General features: G+C 33.2%; 1 protein-coding gene across 10 annotated transcripts in view; it reads right to left on the minus strand.

The window, feature by feature from the left end:
* Window positions 1–2318: 2318 nt before the first annotated feature.
* PTPRC (protein tyrosine phosphatase receptor type C) overlaps window positions 2319–14450 on the minus strand; it is a 118811-nt gene continuing 106679 nt past the window's right edge. For 6 of the 10 annotated variants that reach the window (XM_009440392.5, XM_009440387.5, XM_001141776.8 and 3 more), the window contains 7 exons: window positions 11416–11506; window positions 10062–10195; window positions 8979–9113; window positions 7234–7356; window positions 6833–7011; window positions 5195–5330; window positions 2319–3695 (listed from right to left, as the gene is read on the minus strand). In XM_009440392.5, the coding sequence (XP_009438667.1) occupies window positions 3420–3695; window positions 5195–5330; window positions 6833–7011; window positions 7234–7356; window positions 8979–9113; window positions 10062–10195; window positions 11416–11506 (1074 nt within the window). In that variant the 3' untranslated portion in view covers window positions 2319–3419. The remainder of the gene's footprint in view (window positions 3696–5194; window positions 5331–6832; window positions 7012–7233; window positions 7357–8978; window positions 9114–10061; window positions 10196–11415; window positions 11507–14450) is intronic. The other 4 variants (XM_001141441.8, XM_063793994.1, XM_063793998.1 and 1 more) reach the window with 1 other exon arrangement.

Raw genomic sequence — 14450 nt, forward strand, 5'->3', positions numbered from 1 at the left:
GGATGCCAAGTTAAATTTAAATTTCTAATAAACAAGAAACAATTTTTGGTGCAAATATGTCCCAAATACTGCATGAGACATACTTGCACTAAAAAACTATTCTTGTTTCATTTAAAATTCGAATGTAACCCAATGCCTTGTATTTTATCTGACAATCAAATTTCATGTCATTTTGAAGAAAGTAATCATGGATAGTTTGAATAAAGAAGAAGAGTTTTCTTTACGGGATCTTAGCAAAAAACAAGAATTCATTTGTTGTAAGTTATCAAAAGCTTTTAATTGTCCTACAAATATAATTAAAATTTAGGAATCACTTTTGATTTGGGCAAAGAATAAAATGTAAAGAGAAATGTAAAGAGGTTTACAAAAGAATGAATACAAATAAAATGGACCCTTAGAAGAATAAATATTTTCACTTAAAACAGGACATAAAAAAGCATAATTTTGAATGTCTTTGAAGAACCTTCAGATCATTCCAGATGTAAAATTTGTGTAAGAGATTGAAAGCATAGCCTTTTCTATTCATTTTAACAGATATTCATTTCCTTTGAAGTGATACATTTGAAGGTCTTCATATCAAGAAACATGCTGCAATTAGCTAGGAGCAAATAGCATTCACTTATTCAGATCTAATACGGTGTTATGAAATCATCTTATAGCCAATATCTGGTATAAATCTAAAATTAAGATCAGTCCTAGTTAGTTGTAAAAATAAATTTTATGTTTAATATTTTAGAGGGAAAAAAATAGGAAAATTTCTCTGTACAAATATAAGAATTCTGAGGGGAAGCTTAACGCATTTAAAATTATCTTTGCAAAGACAGATGTTCAGCTAATCACTTTACACAGTTTTCCTCTTGCAAGAAAATATTAAAATATATATATCTCTTAAATGAAAATATTTATTTGTCACTTATGTACACAATTAATAGCTTGGGACCTGAAGTTTAGGCTTACTAAATGTATCTTTTATTCCCATCGAATTCTAATACCAGGAATAAAGCAAACAACTTTAAAAGAAACCTAGAAGTTTCTTTTTGCCCAATAAATGTAATGTTCTGGATTCAGAACATTATCCCTACAGTGTACCAGGCTTTTGTAAGTCAAAACTTTTTGCTTAATATTTCTGACTGGATCCTAGAATTAATAATGGCAGTGCCAAACTTTAGCAAATAAATCTTTTATACCTTGTAACAGATCCCTATTAATGCAACCCATGGCCATAGACATAGACCTATAATTCACATATTATTTCTTTCTACAGGTAAAAATCATAGACATATAATTCCATGGTCTAGTGCCATGGGTCTCACCTTCGGTTTAGTATATGTTCTCACAAAGTAATGGGCTTTCTGAGCCACTATTTCATCTCTTTCTTTACAACAAATTCCCATAGGTAGAAAAAAAGTCTCAAGCTTGATTCTTAAACTAATAGAAATTATTATTGCTCTATTTTCTAAGTAGTTTTTATCTTTCAAAAGATAGTGTCAGGTGGAAAATACATTTAAAACACACAACTACATTTGGAAGATGTTACTTGCAATTGAAACTTCTGAAGAAAAACTTTGCTTGTAGATTATTTAGACTTTCTGCTATTTGTATTTTGAAGCAATTAACAGATAAAGTAGGCATACATCATAATTTTCTATTGAACATGAGAACTGCAAATTTTAACTACATTATCTAGAAAATGGCAACTGATCAAGTTTCAATAAAAGAAAAGAATGCATAATAGTTTGAGTGACTGAAGAGGTAAGTGAAAGCAAACTTTATTTTTTGTGCCCATAATTGGTGATTCTAATCCCCTTTTCTCATTAATAAGTAAAGATGTAATAAGTAACCTTAATATAAATTAGAAACTGTGGCTTCATTGTAAAATTTACTTCTTTTCATCTGTTAAATAAGCATAAGGATCTATATACTACTATAAGGGTTAATTGTTAATTTTATATGTTACAATAGTGAAATAATTAGAAGTAGGGACACAAAATAAATGTGAGTTGAATGGACAATAATCGGTGCTGTATAGTTAAGACATATAAAATCAGACAAAAGAGTAAAGATATAGAAAACCAAACCAATCTAAAGGTTGTGTTTGACCTTCACAATAAGCTATTACAGAATTCACCAAAACGAGTTTTTATTACTTCATGAAAAATACCACTATTCTTGATTTTTTTTTCTAGATCTTAAACAATTATTAGACTATTGGATAATTGGGGCCTGTAAAAGTGTCCTGCAAATGTTAATAACTGCATTAAACATATTTCAATAGGTGCATACACATTTCATATTTGAACATATAACACAATGTATTATAAACAAGAAAAAAATAATGGTTGAATTTTATTATGATTAGCGACATCCATTCCTGGTAAAAACATTCTAAGCATTGGAGAAATTCAAAGTAAATGCTTTAATGAAAGTTATGAATGGGATTTAACATGGGAACTATGCATATGCAATATCATATTTTTCATATCAATGAAAAATTCCATAAAAATAGCTATATTAAATTTCATATGTAAATATTTAACAAATATGTTTGTATTCTTCTATTTTTATACAATGAATATTAATACATATTGCATTTATTTATTTTAATGATATTTATTTAAGTTCAATTGTACAAAACCTAATTTGTTGTCAAAAAAGTATCAAGCAATAAATTTTAAATATTGTACAGGGAATAATCGAGCATGCAAAATTGAAAACCCCATGTAAAGACAGCATGATAAGCTCACTGGAAAGTTTTTAATTAAATAAGCTTAAAAAGACATTGGACTAAATGCTAATATATGGAATATAAGATTTCCCAATGTTAATTTAGTTAACTTTTTTGTAGTAGCATACACACACATACCACCTTTATGTACTATCTATCTCTAGAAGTAAAATAGTAAACTATATAAGATAGATATATGTGAGTAGAACAAGGAGGACATCTTGAGGTCATTTCAGAAATGTACATGCTTTTATTGAGTCTGCACACAGTTTATGATTTTAAAAACAGATCCTTCAAGCTAAGTTAACACTTCTAATATAAAATGTATTTTTTCTTCATAAAAACAAAGGAAAAGCAAAAGCTTTTAGATTCACTTGAAAGAATTCTCTCTCTTTCTCTGTCTCTCACACAAACACACACCCATACACACATACATATACACACATAAAGATTACAAAGAAGTTGTTTTTTACTGAATAAGAGATAAAATTTTAAAATAAGCATACGTCTGTACAAACTGTTCTGGCAAAACTATCTTAAATATTTTTCCACAGTAGTAAAATAGAACCCTTCTACAAATATTGGTTCGCTGCATTTAATTAATCCACTGTATACCTATTTTCACTTCCTACTTCTACAAAAATAGAAATAACAGCTAACAGGAGGTTTGGAGTTTCCTCATTTATGTCTTTTCCTATGAACCTTGATTTAAAGCTGGACTTGCAGGACCATTGACAGAATGTTCTGGCCCCTCAGTGCCACTCGTGGGTTCAGAACCTTCAGCCTGTTCCTTTGCTTCAGGGAGCTTTTCTGGGGCACCAAGTGGATTAACACAATTAGCATCCTGCTTTACTTTGTCCACTTCATTATCAAATTCAATTTTATCTTCTTGATGGTTGTTTTTCTTTACTTGTCCATTCTGAGCAGGGTAGGTGCTGGCAATGACGTCATATAGGAATTGATATTGCTCCTAGTAAAGGAATTAAGTGGGAAATTACATGAAGAAAGTTGATGTCATTATTTTTATGCCAGATGAAGATTAGCAAGAACTAATGATTTATTTGTGGAAGTATTGGATGACAGAAAAGTACTTTGATATGTTCTCATAAAAACATCTAAATAATTTAGTTTCTTTATGGTGCTAAAGGGTTGACTGCAGGATACTTTTTGAACTTTACCTTGGAGCAACCCCAAACCGGTGTTCACTCCGCTCATGGGCCATTTCCATGCCTTTGCTCATGATGCCACGTTTTGTACTTATCCTCCTGTCTAATGCCTACACATTATTTAAGAATCAGGGCAGGAATCACTGCTTCGAGAAGCGTTTCTTGATTCCTAAAGTTTAAATTAAATGCCCTCATTCATGTTCTTCTTATAATTTTTCTGTCATTTTACTCGCTACATTGATTAGTAAATACCTGGCTTTCCCTCATACCAATTAGCTCTTTATAGCAAGAGCACATAGCAAGCATTTGATACATTTTTAAGTATCAAGATATGAAATCTCAATATCATACATGATTAAAAGCTTTATATATTTTAGTGAGTAATTAAGTTTACATTGTGAATAAGGATTAATTCCCAGATGACCATCTACAGTTACTACCACATAGAGGGTATACACGATAGATCGATTACAAGAATATAAAACTTATTTTCCTTCCTGTATCCACATTTCTTTGCAATGTGAATTTGCAGGCCCTCTCAAGAAGTGGAGTCTATTTCCCTACCCCTTGAATCTGGGCAGGCTTTATGACTTATTTATTTGGCTAATAACATACAGAAGAAGACATGTGTGTCACTTTTAAGCCTGGGCCTCAAGTGGTCTCACACAAGTCTTCTTTCCCTTGTGGAACTTGCTGCTTTAATGTGAATAGGCCTGGGCTGGTCTTCTGGATGAGGAGGGACATGTGGCCCACTCACTGTTGTTGCCATAGCTAAATGGCAGCCACATGCCAGCCTACTGGCAGTGTAGGTCACTTTAGACCAGCCAAACTCTAGGGCACACATCAGCTGAAGGCAGACACATGAGTCAGCCTGGTCTCTATTGGCTGAGCCTGAGGGCACCAGCAGAACATTCCAGCATATCATTAGACTACTGAACCATAATAAATGTTATTTGTTTAGGCTCCCAAATTTGGGGGTGGTTTGTTACACAACACAAATCGATACAGGAGTGAAGGAAAGAAAATTAAGAAATTCATGAGCATTTAGGGAAAGACTCTTCATGAACTGTCACAACAAAGTGCTAGTAAACTTTAGGCTCTTATTTAGACTTATAATAATTTAATATGAATTATCATGTAAAAGTAGAAAAGCTAAAAGAATAGGAAAGAAAATAGAGGAGAGAAAAGGAAAGGGGAAAAAAGAACAAACGAGAGGAAAGGAGAGGAGAAAAGAAAAAAGGAAACCGTCAAAAAGAAAAAAAAAATTCCGAGCATGTTAAAAGCAATGGTGAAGGATACTTACGAATGTGGAAACCATGCCTGGCCTAGCTTTGCGTAGAGCTTTTACCACTTGAAAAATATCCACTACCTCTTCTGTTTCCGCACTTTCTAAGAGATTTAACAAAGCACAAAATATTCCCGTTTGCTGAGATCCATCCCTATAAAAGAAAGAAAAGATAGAAAATAATCCTACTTCTCACCAAAAAGGGTGATATTACAATAAAAACAGGAAGAGAGAGAATATATTTTTTGCTTCATGTTTATCATAATTATCTTATTCCAACCTCTTTCAAGAACCAAATTATTTACGCTAAATGCATTTTTAGGCAAATTTTTCAATTTAAGAGTGTGATAATCCTGGAATTGAAAACTTATTTGTCTTAGACTTTACAAATATATTTTCTTTTATTTAGTATTTTATGGATTTTAATGCATTTTTATTTACATCTGAAGTTGTTGAAACCAATATCAGAATGCCAGTATGATAGATAAGGAAACCAAGATTTGGAGAAGAGAAAGGTATAGCTTGAAGCTGATGTAATCAGAAATATTAGACCTAATATTTTGTAAATTACTAGAACACATGCTCTTCTTCACTCTTCTGCCTCTCTACCACGTTTCACAAATGTTTTCACTTCTGCATCAGTAGAAAAGTAATACCTAGTAGAATTATTCACTAAAAAGAGGGCAATCAAATAGTTTACCAAACAATGAGAAGTATAAAGCATTATCATAAAGATTCAATTTAAACAATATGTTATCAGCAGGGCACTTTAGTTATTGTACATAAATCATATTCTAAGAAACATATATAGTTTTACAGTGTAAACTTCCCTTCCTCAGCTTTCTTTCCACATAAATGCTGAAAATTCATATATTTCTTAAGGCTTGATTCTAGTATATGCAATTCCAATAATAACAATTAGACTTTTTCAAAAATTCCAAAAGTTTTTCACTAGATAAACATTTCTCATTTTACTTTACTATTTTTCATTTCTCATTTACTTCAATATTCTTTTTCATGTAAACTTTTATATTATATATCTTTCTTTCAATTATATTGCTTATTTAAGGTGAATAAGCACCTATCACAGATGAAGAAACTAATAAAATCTAGTAGTATTGATATTATCACAATCTTTGCCTTTGGTTCAGTTTAGAAAATTAAATAATGAGTTTCAAATCAAAATTGCTAAGCTTTGTGATTTCAGTTAATATTTAACTTAAAATATGTTTAATAAACTTTGTGTTCATTAAACATATTAGGTGTCTTTGTGACACCTAATAGAGTAGATCAATGTATATGGGTATATGTGTAAGGTGATACCCATCTACCTATCTGTTCACACACCCTTCCATTCATTAATTCATTCACACAAATGACATTCCTGGCTCAATGTTAGCTACCAAGGAATCAAAGATGACATGACACCAAGTATTAAAAAACACAACTTAAAATTATTGCACTATAATATAATCACTTCTATTATATTTCTACAATAGTTGTGTTGTGGAAACAACCAAGAGAGTGACTGACTCCATAAGAAGTTTTTACTGTGGTTATGTGTTTCATATATGAGGATAACTAGATAAGACAACATGTGAACCGAGAAGTCAAGCATTCTGATTTTGAGAGCACATTCTACCAAATCCCACGCACCTGCAGTGAATGAGTAGAGGTGTACTCTTGTGATGCTTGTTCCCTTCAGAGGAATTCTTCTGGGGAAGTTTTTGTTTGACGACCTGAATCATAGAGATTAATTCCTTGGGTTCTGCAGGAAGCTGCTCCACACTCCAGTTAGTATATTGGTACTGGTACACAGTTCGAGAGTCTTTCCTCTAAAATCAGAATTGAAGAGAGCATTAACTGGAGTGAAGTTCAGCTTATTTTCTAATTTGATAGTCATATTTTCTTCACAGTTACTTCTATTTAAATAATTTTAAAATGTTATTCTGAAACATTATTTATATGATGGCCTTGCCTGCATAGAGTAATTTATATTCATTTTGCTACCAGATCCATTATATCAAAGAAACATACTCCCCAAATTGTTTCCATACCTTGGAATGTCTCAGTTCAAAGACACGAAGGGTATAAGTTGAAGATTTGTCTGTGTCTTTCAGGTCAACTTCGATATCTCCATATGTTTGCGTTCCTTCTCCCCAGTACTGAGCACAGATTTCCTAGATAAAAGAAGACAATGCAACAATTTGTTTCCTATTTGAAATATGCAAAGGATCAGTCTCCCTCTTTCTCCCTTTCTTTCTCTGTCTGTGCCTCTTTTCTATTAAATGAAAATTATTGTGTTCTAAAATTGAAACCTACTTATAAAAATCCAGAATCTATTTAAGTGCTGGGGACCCATTTAATAAATATGTGGTGTTTCCTTGTGTAAGAAAAGGGAAGCTGAGCACAATCGAGGTGACTGGGACACCCCCGGAACAGCTGTTTTCCTTAATGTAGGTCTTTGAGGTTTGCTCCTCTTTTCCACATGCTTATCATGACCTCTTCAGTATTTATGGCTGGCATGAGTCAATGTTATTCATGACCCTTTCAATAACTCAGGTCCCACTGTCCCTTCAGTGGTTCTTGAGGAAGGAGGCTGCATCTTTTGGAGCTTTGTCTCTGTCATCTTGTTGACCAACACCATGAGCAGCTTTATATATTTTGTCTGCATAGCTAAGGAAAGGGCCAGATTGAAGAGAAGATGAACCACAAAAGTGTTTCTTCTTACTACAAACTGTTGTCTACCAACTACAACCCCACAATTTCTGACAAAGACAGGGAGTCCTGCCGGTACTTCCATCCTGTTTCCCAGCTTTCACAATTTATATGAAGGAAAGGATTGTGGGAATTCCATGCTAGAAATCTGGACTTATATTCCTTTAAAACAAAAAACATAAAAAGCAACTTTCCATGTACAGGGGAAGGGGACCAGGTAAGGGTGAGAAAGAGTGAGATTTAGGGGAGAGAGAGGGGCATAAAAAAGCATAAATCTTTTGCATACTTATAAGGTTATTCACTGAATAGGCTTGAACATATGTCAGATAATGTGGTTGGTGCTAAAGCTGAGTGAGATCTACCACCAGGGAAATTTTAATAATAACTGAAGACATTAAGAAAAGGATAAAATATCTGTCACAAGCATTAAGTAAAAAAATCAAATTATAGCTTAGATTCACCTTCAACTATAGACTTTTATGGCAATAAATATTATATGGGAATAAAGAAAGGACGATATAGATACATTTTTCAGGAGTTTGGTCTTGTTAAAAGAATAGGGTCAAAACTGGAAGAGAGCACACATTTAGTTACATGGAATATCAATAAGTTTAGACTCAGTGATGACAATGCAAATGGTGTGTTTAGGCTTGGGCATGAAACCTGCTTGTCCAGAGTGGAGAGGATGGAAAACAGAAAAATGGGAGGAAGATGAAAGACACATGAGGGGGTGATTGTCCAGGGTGCTGGATATCACAAAAAGATCTTGGCTTTTATCTTGAGAAAATGAGGAAAACAGCGTGAAAATGCAGCTGTTATTTGCTGTGACGCTGACATTGCTGCATCCTGGCTAATCTGTGAGCAGCATGCAAGACTGGAGGGGGCAAACAGGAGAGACTGTCAGAATCCAGACACAGCTGATGGAGGCCAACACCAGGGTGAAAGGGGTAAGACTGAGCAGACAGAATTATGTGATGGAGGGATAAAAAAAGACGTGGGTGTGGCGATCAAGCAAGCAATCCAAGACTAGAGAATGACGTTTTATGACAGAAAGGCTTAAAAGAAAATCCTCAAAAGTACAAACCTGGTCTCCATGTTTCAGTTCTGTCAGCATAACAATAACTTTGACTTTTCTTTGGAAGATCATCTGCCAAAAGTCACCAATGGTCTCCTTCAGTGGTCCCTGAGCAGCAATCATCACTTCAGGTTTCCAGTAGCTCTTTTTAGACAAAAAAAGGGTGGGACTTCGTTACTACAGAAGAGAGCTCAGTAGATTCTTAAAGTAACCATTTGGAAATATAGTCACTTAGTTTGATATCAATGCTGTTACATACAAATAGTAATACTCTTATGTTTCTTACAAGAAACAATGTAATAGCTATATGTAAAATAATTATACAGATAATAGTAATTCTTAGCTAATAATGTGAAATCAAGATTACAACATATCTTGCGAAACAAGTTTTCCTTTCCACAAAAGACACACATTTTTGTTTCTCTATAAAGGTTAGTGTGATTGTAAAAAGGAATTACTTAAGCATTTCAAATTACCTTCATCGTGTCTATACTAATTTTAATTAGTGTCTTTACATTCTTATTATATTTCCTAATTAAACTAATATTCTATGAATGTGTGCTTTAGGAAACTTTGGAAAATAAGTAAATCCAACTTAGTGTATAAATAATAAATATTTAATAAATGACTAAAGTTTCATTGTTTGAATTCTCAGTTAATTAAAAAAGCGGGGGGATATGACACAGACTCACCTAATAATTCAGTTTATCTGAATGAAAAGTTTCTAACCATACAAATATACAAATTTGGCATTTCCTACAATTTGGGTATCTGAGTATGTATAAACATTTTCAAATACTTGTATTTGCTCAAATTTTACTATTTTTAAAATTGATGTGATTATAGCTATATTTGTCATAAAATATAACCAATAGCATTATCTTATTTTATCTCAGGTTATTAGGTTATAGTATTTTTAAATCTTTCATTAAGTTAAAATGTAGCATTGAAATTGAAACTCTCATGTCAATCTACATGTAGTTATGACCAAGCTCATTATTCTTTTATAAAATCGCTTAATGAATGGCCCTAATAACATAGATATTATTTTAAAATGTTTGGATCTTGGGTTTTGGCAATTTAAGTACCTACCATTATAAAAGATGCATTGATGTATTTGCTTGGTTCCTCTGAATCACTGTCATCATCAGAGGATTCATCTGAATCATGCTCACTCTCTTTACTCATTTCCAGCTCATGTTTAAGTGGCACTCTGTTATAGTCATCTATGTGAAATAAATCAGTAGTAAGTAAGTCTTCCTTGAAAAAATTAAATTTCTTCTTCATTGTCATGTGGAAATTTGAAAGTATTTAAAAAGGGACAGATTGTATTATGAAAACGTACTGATCTACATGAAATAAGATCCTATATAAAATTCAGTACTTGTTGATAAACAAATTATACAACAAAAGTCTAAGAAAAAGGATTCCAGGAAAAAACATGGAACATAATTCCATGTCAAACAACAAAGAGATATCATATCATTATATATGATTATTTAATCTTTGATACATATACTTTAATTTCCCATGGACTATTATAATTCTGCTTGATATAAGTTTACAAAATACATAGCGTAGATTTTTTCCCTCAATTATACTCCAGTAATATTAGATTAACAATCTTATATGGGTAGCTTTGATTAATTATTCAGCCCAGAAAATTATTTGACCTATAATTTCTCACTGTTTCTTAATTTCTATAATTTATAATAACTTGGTCAAATGATTTGATTAACCATATCACCATCAATTCCATATTTTAAACTACATTCATAAGGACTCCTGTGAAAATTAACTAGGTCAGCCATGCACTGATCTGATTTATTTGGTCGTCTAATTTATCAACTTGTGTTATATTTTATCCATGCTAATTTTAGTTTATGCAGCTGAATAAAATTACCATATGTGATCATTTTAATATGCTTAAATAGTAGAATTCAAGTATTGAAACTGTGCATATTTTGATCTGTTAAATTTGAAGATTTAGAATTTATAGAGTATTTTCCCCTTACTTTCAACCTCCCAGTTATAAGGGATAAAAAGGAAACATAAAGAGAACAAATGGATGTAATTTTTACTATTTGTCAATTACCCTGGAGTAAATAACTGAAATAAACTAAAAATGAAAGAAAATGGGTAAAAGAGACTTGTTCTTTTTTCTCCCAGCTTTAAATATTTCTCTTTTATGACAACCCATTTCTGAAATAATTGGTAAAAAGAAAACACTGAATACAGTCTACCCTCCAAAGCCCATTGTAAATGTTCAGGATTATAAGTTCTTGCAATAACTAGTATTTTAATACCTAGTAACTTCTTCCCTATTAACAACCAAATGTTGAAAACTTGCTTCAAGATAATTTATATGACTGTGTATCCCACATTAAACAAATCCAAAAGAGCTTAACTTTATCTGATACAAAAAATAAAAAAATAAACTACATACACGGGATGACATTAGAATTCCTGTTTTTACTTTTATTTTCTTCTTGATTTCCAATGTGCTGTGTCCTCCAGCTCCTATATGAAGGAAGTCTCTGAAAAAAAAAAAAACAGAAAAACTCCTTTAAAATGTAAATATTGGCTTATTGCATCATAAGATGCTCCCTAAGGAAAAGCATTTCATTAATTTTTGTGAAATTTGCATATGCTCCCTATAGGCCATAATTTTTCGGTTTGCCTCTGATTTTTTTTCTTTAAATTGCTCAGGCATTTAGTCCTTTTGACAGGGCTAGTATGCACTAAAGATATATATGTAACAGACTATGTCTCCTTCTTCAGAGCTGCTTGATAGAAAAATAATATAGTTTGTTCTTATATAAATTGAAACCACTAGACCGATGTTGATCTATATTGCAAAAGCAATGGTAAGTTATTTTAAATGATCAGAAATAAACTTTGGAGACAACACATTCATAGGAGACTTGGCACATGTTTTGAAAGTTGATTCTTAATTTGTTTACACCTTCCAGATTGCTTTCCTCTCACCCACAGTTCCTAATTAGTCAGAAAAGATCCATCATTTCTATACACAAATCCTTTTAGTTTTCTTTCTTCCTACTTAATCCAGTCTGCCTTCATTTCTCGCTTGTAAAACATCAACAATTTCCTAACTGGCCTCTTTGTCTTCAATCTCGCCTGCTCTAATCCTTCTAAAACACAAAACAGAAGATGCTCTTCTGAAGATGAACAGCTTTCCATCACTATAAGAAAACAACAAACCTCAAAATAGCATAAAAAGTCTTTAATGATATGCCCCTGACTATTTCTCCAGCCTTACACCTTACTGGGTCCCTCAATACTTCTACCAAACCAGCTTCCTCAATTCTTGGAAGGGCCAAGCTGTTCTTTAACTCTTGGCAGATAAACACTTTTTTTTTTTTTTCTTGCTTGAACTACCCTTTCCCCTTTTGGTTGCTCTAATAACTTTTCTTACCCTCTAGGTATCAGTTTAAATACCAATTTCTTCTGGAAGACCTCCCTGCCTACAGTCTTTCCACTAGTCCCTAAATAAGTATTTGTCAAGTGAATAATATTTAATGATAATAGATAATGTTACAAATAACTGAAACTGAGAAGGTTCCTCATGTACAATTCGGTAAGATTTTATATACACACACGCATGTAGATACGTGTGTGTATATAGACATATATTTTTTCAGCATAGTACCCTCATTCAAACTAATTATGGCACCCTGTTTCAAACCTCATTCTTAGCTACGTAATTGAGTGAAAGAAAATATCATCACTGAATTTTAAGCCACTTGAACACCACCATGAGCTGCATGAAGGACCAGATGTTTTGGAAACTATTACAACACCTTGTGCTCTTGTGAGTGTAGTCACCGAGGCAGCCTATGCCTTGTAGCAATACTCAGGATTATAGGTGGAATTAATGGCTCACCTTCATCTAAGACACAAAGGATCTGTCACTCTTAAATCTCTACCTGTTTCACTTGCCATCACAAGTCTAAGCTTCCCAGTGCATCCACATTCCCCAGATTTTTATTCCTGAATGGTTATTTGTATCCTCAGATACAACCCAGTCTCTTACATCTAACCCATCAGTGCCTTCCTCCCTGCCCTCTGATGCCCATCGTCTGTCATCTGTGAACTCCCATTTATCTTAATCATCTTCTCCCAACAGTCACTTCACCCTTTTTTTTTTCTTTCCACCAATTAAAACCTGGATGTCAGCTAAGGACACCACCAATAACTCAGCAGCCCTTTTAAGAAAAAGTTGACTTTCCTCCTCACATCCCATTTACCTCACAGCTTCAAGAAAAGATACGTGTTCTCCTTGATCCCTGATTCTACTTGCAAACCATTTCTACTCATTTGCTTTCAAATCAACCAAGCACTTTGATATTCCTGCCATCATACTATACTAGCTTCTATCCACCGGCTTCACTGGGAAGTGTCAGGTATTGATTTCTGAATCACTCCACCTCATTTAGTTTTAGGCTTGGCTAAGTATATTCTCTTCTTTCCAAGGTCTGTCATCATTTTTGGTTAATTCAACATTGACAAGAATAATCTATCCAACACTCTAGTCTCTTCATTTCTTAGCTTCTTCACCTCCCATGACTTTCCCTCCACTTCCCAGTCATCCACTTTCATCATTCCACCTTTGTAGGTTTCATTCCAAATATTACATCACCTCTAAAATCATAAGTTCAACTATCTGTGCTATTGAAAATTACCCCTATTATTCCTAGTCATTTATTCTGATATGTTCAACCTAGCAATCTGTAATTCTATCAAAGTCTCCAACTTATTATCCTTACTACTTTCTCTCACCTCCCTCATGTGGCCAATTTGCTTTTTATTTTCCACCTCAGTCATCATTCATTTGTAAACACCCTCAACTCATTTGCCTGTCACTTTTCAAAACCTAGATAGGTTTAACTCAACTATCTGCATACACAGCCTCTACCCCCAAAGAGCTCAATGCTGCCATAGAAAACAATACAACCAACCGACTAATTCCTCTTTAAACTCATAATCATAAATTTCAGGTGATCAAATGATAACTTCTGGCAATCTTACTGCCTCTGCCTAGGGAGATTGTTTTTATACTTTGAGATAACTAGTTTATACCCTTCAAGCATTGAGCTCTTCTTTGCCCTACTCGCCCTGTATCTCTCAACTCTCAACTGATGACCTAGCCTCACATTTTCTTGAAAAATGAAAGATCATCAGGCAAGAGCTGCCTCAACTTCCCAATACCAAATTTACCAACTGACTTGCATCTCTACTCTCATCTTCTGTCTTACTGTCTGCTTAAATGGAATAATTTCACAGCTTCCATCTGTGATCTGGATCACATCCTCTCATCCTTCTTCCCATGTCCACTTGCAGATCATTTTGACTCTTGTGCCTAGAATTGTACTTGGCACATAGCAGAAACTCAAGCACATTTATTTAGTGAAAAAATTGTCTGTCTTTTCTATAGTAAATAAACATTCATAAGAATGTTTA

This window comes from Pan troglodytes, chromosome 1 (genome assembly GCF_028858775.2).
Source record: "Pan troglodytes isolate AG18354 chromosome 1, NHGRI_mPanTro3-v2.0_pri, whole genome shotgun sequence".
NCBI lineage: Eukaryota > Metazoa > Chordata > Mammalia > Primates > Hominidae > Pan > Pan troglodytes.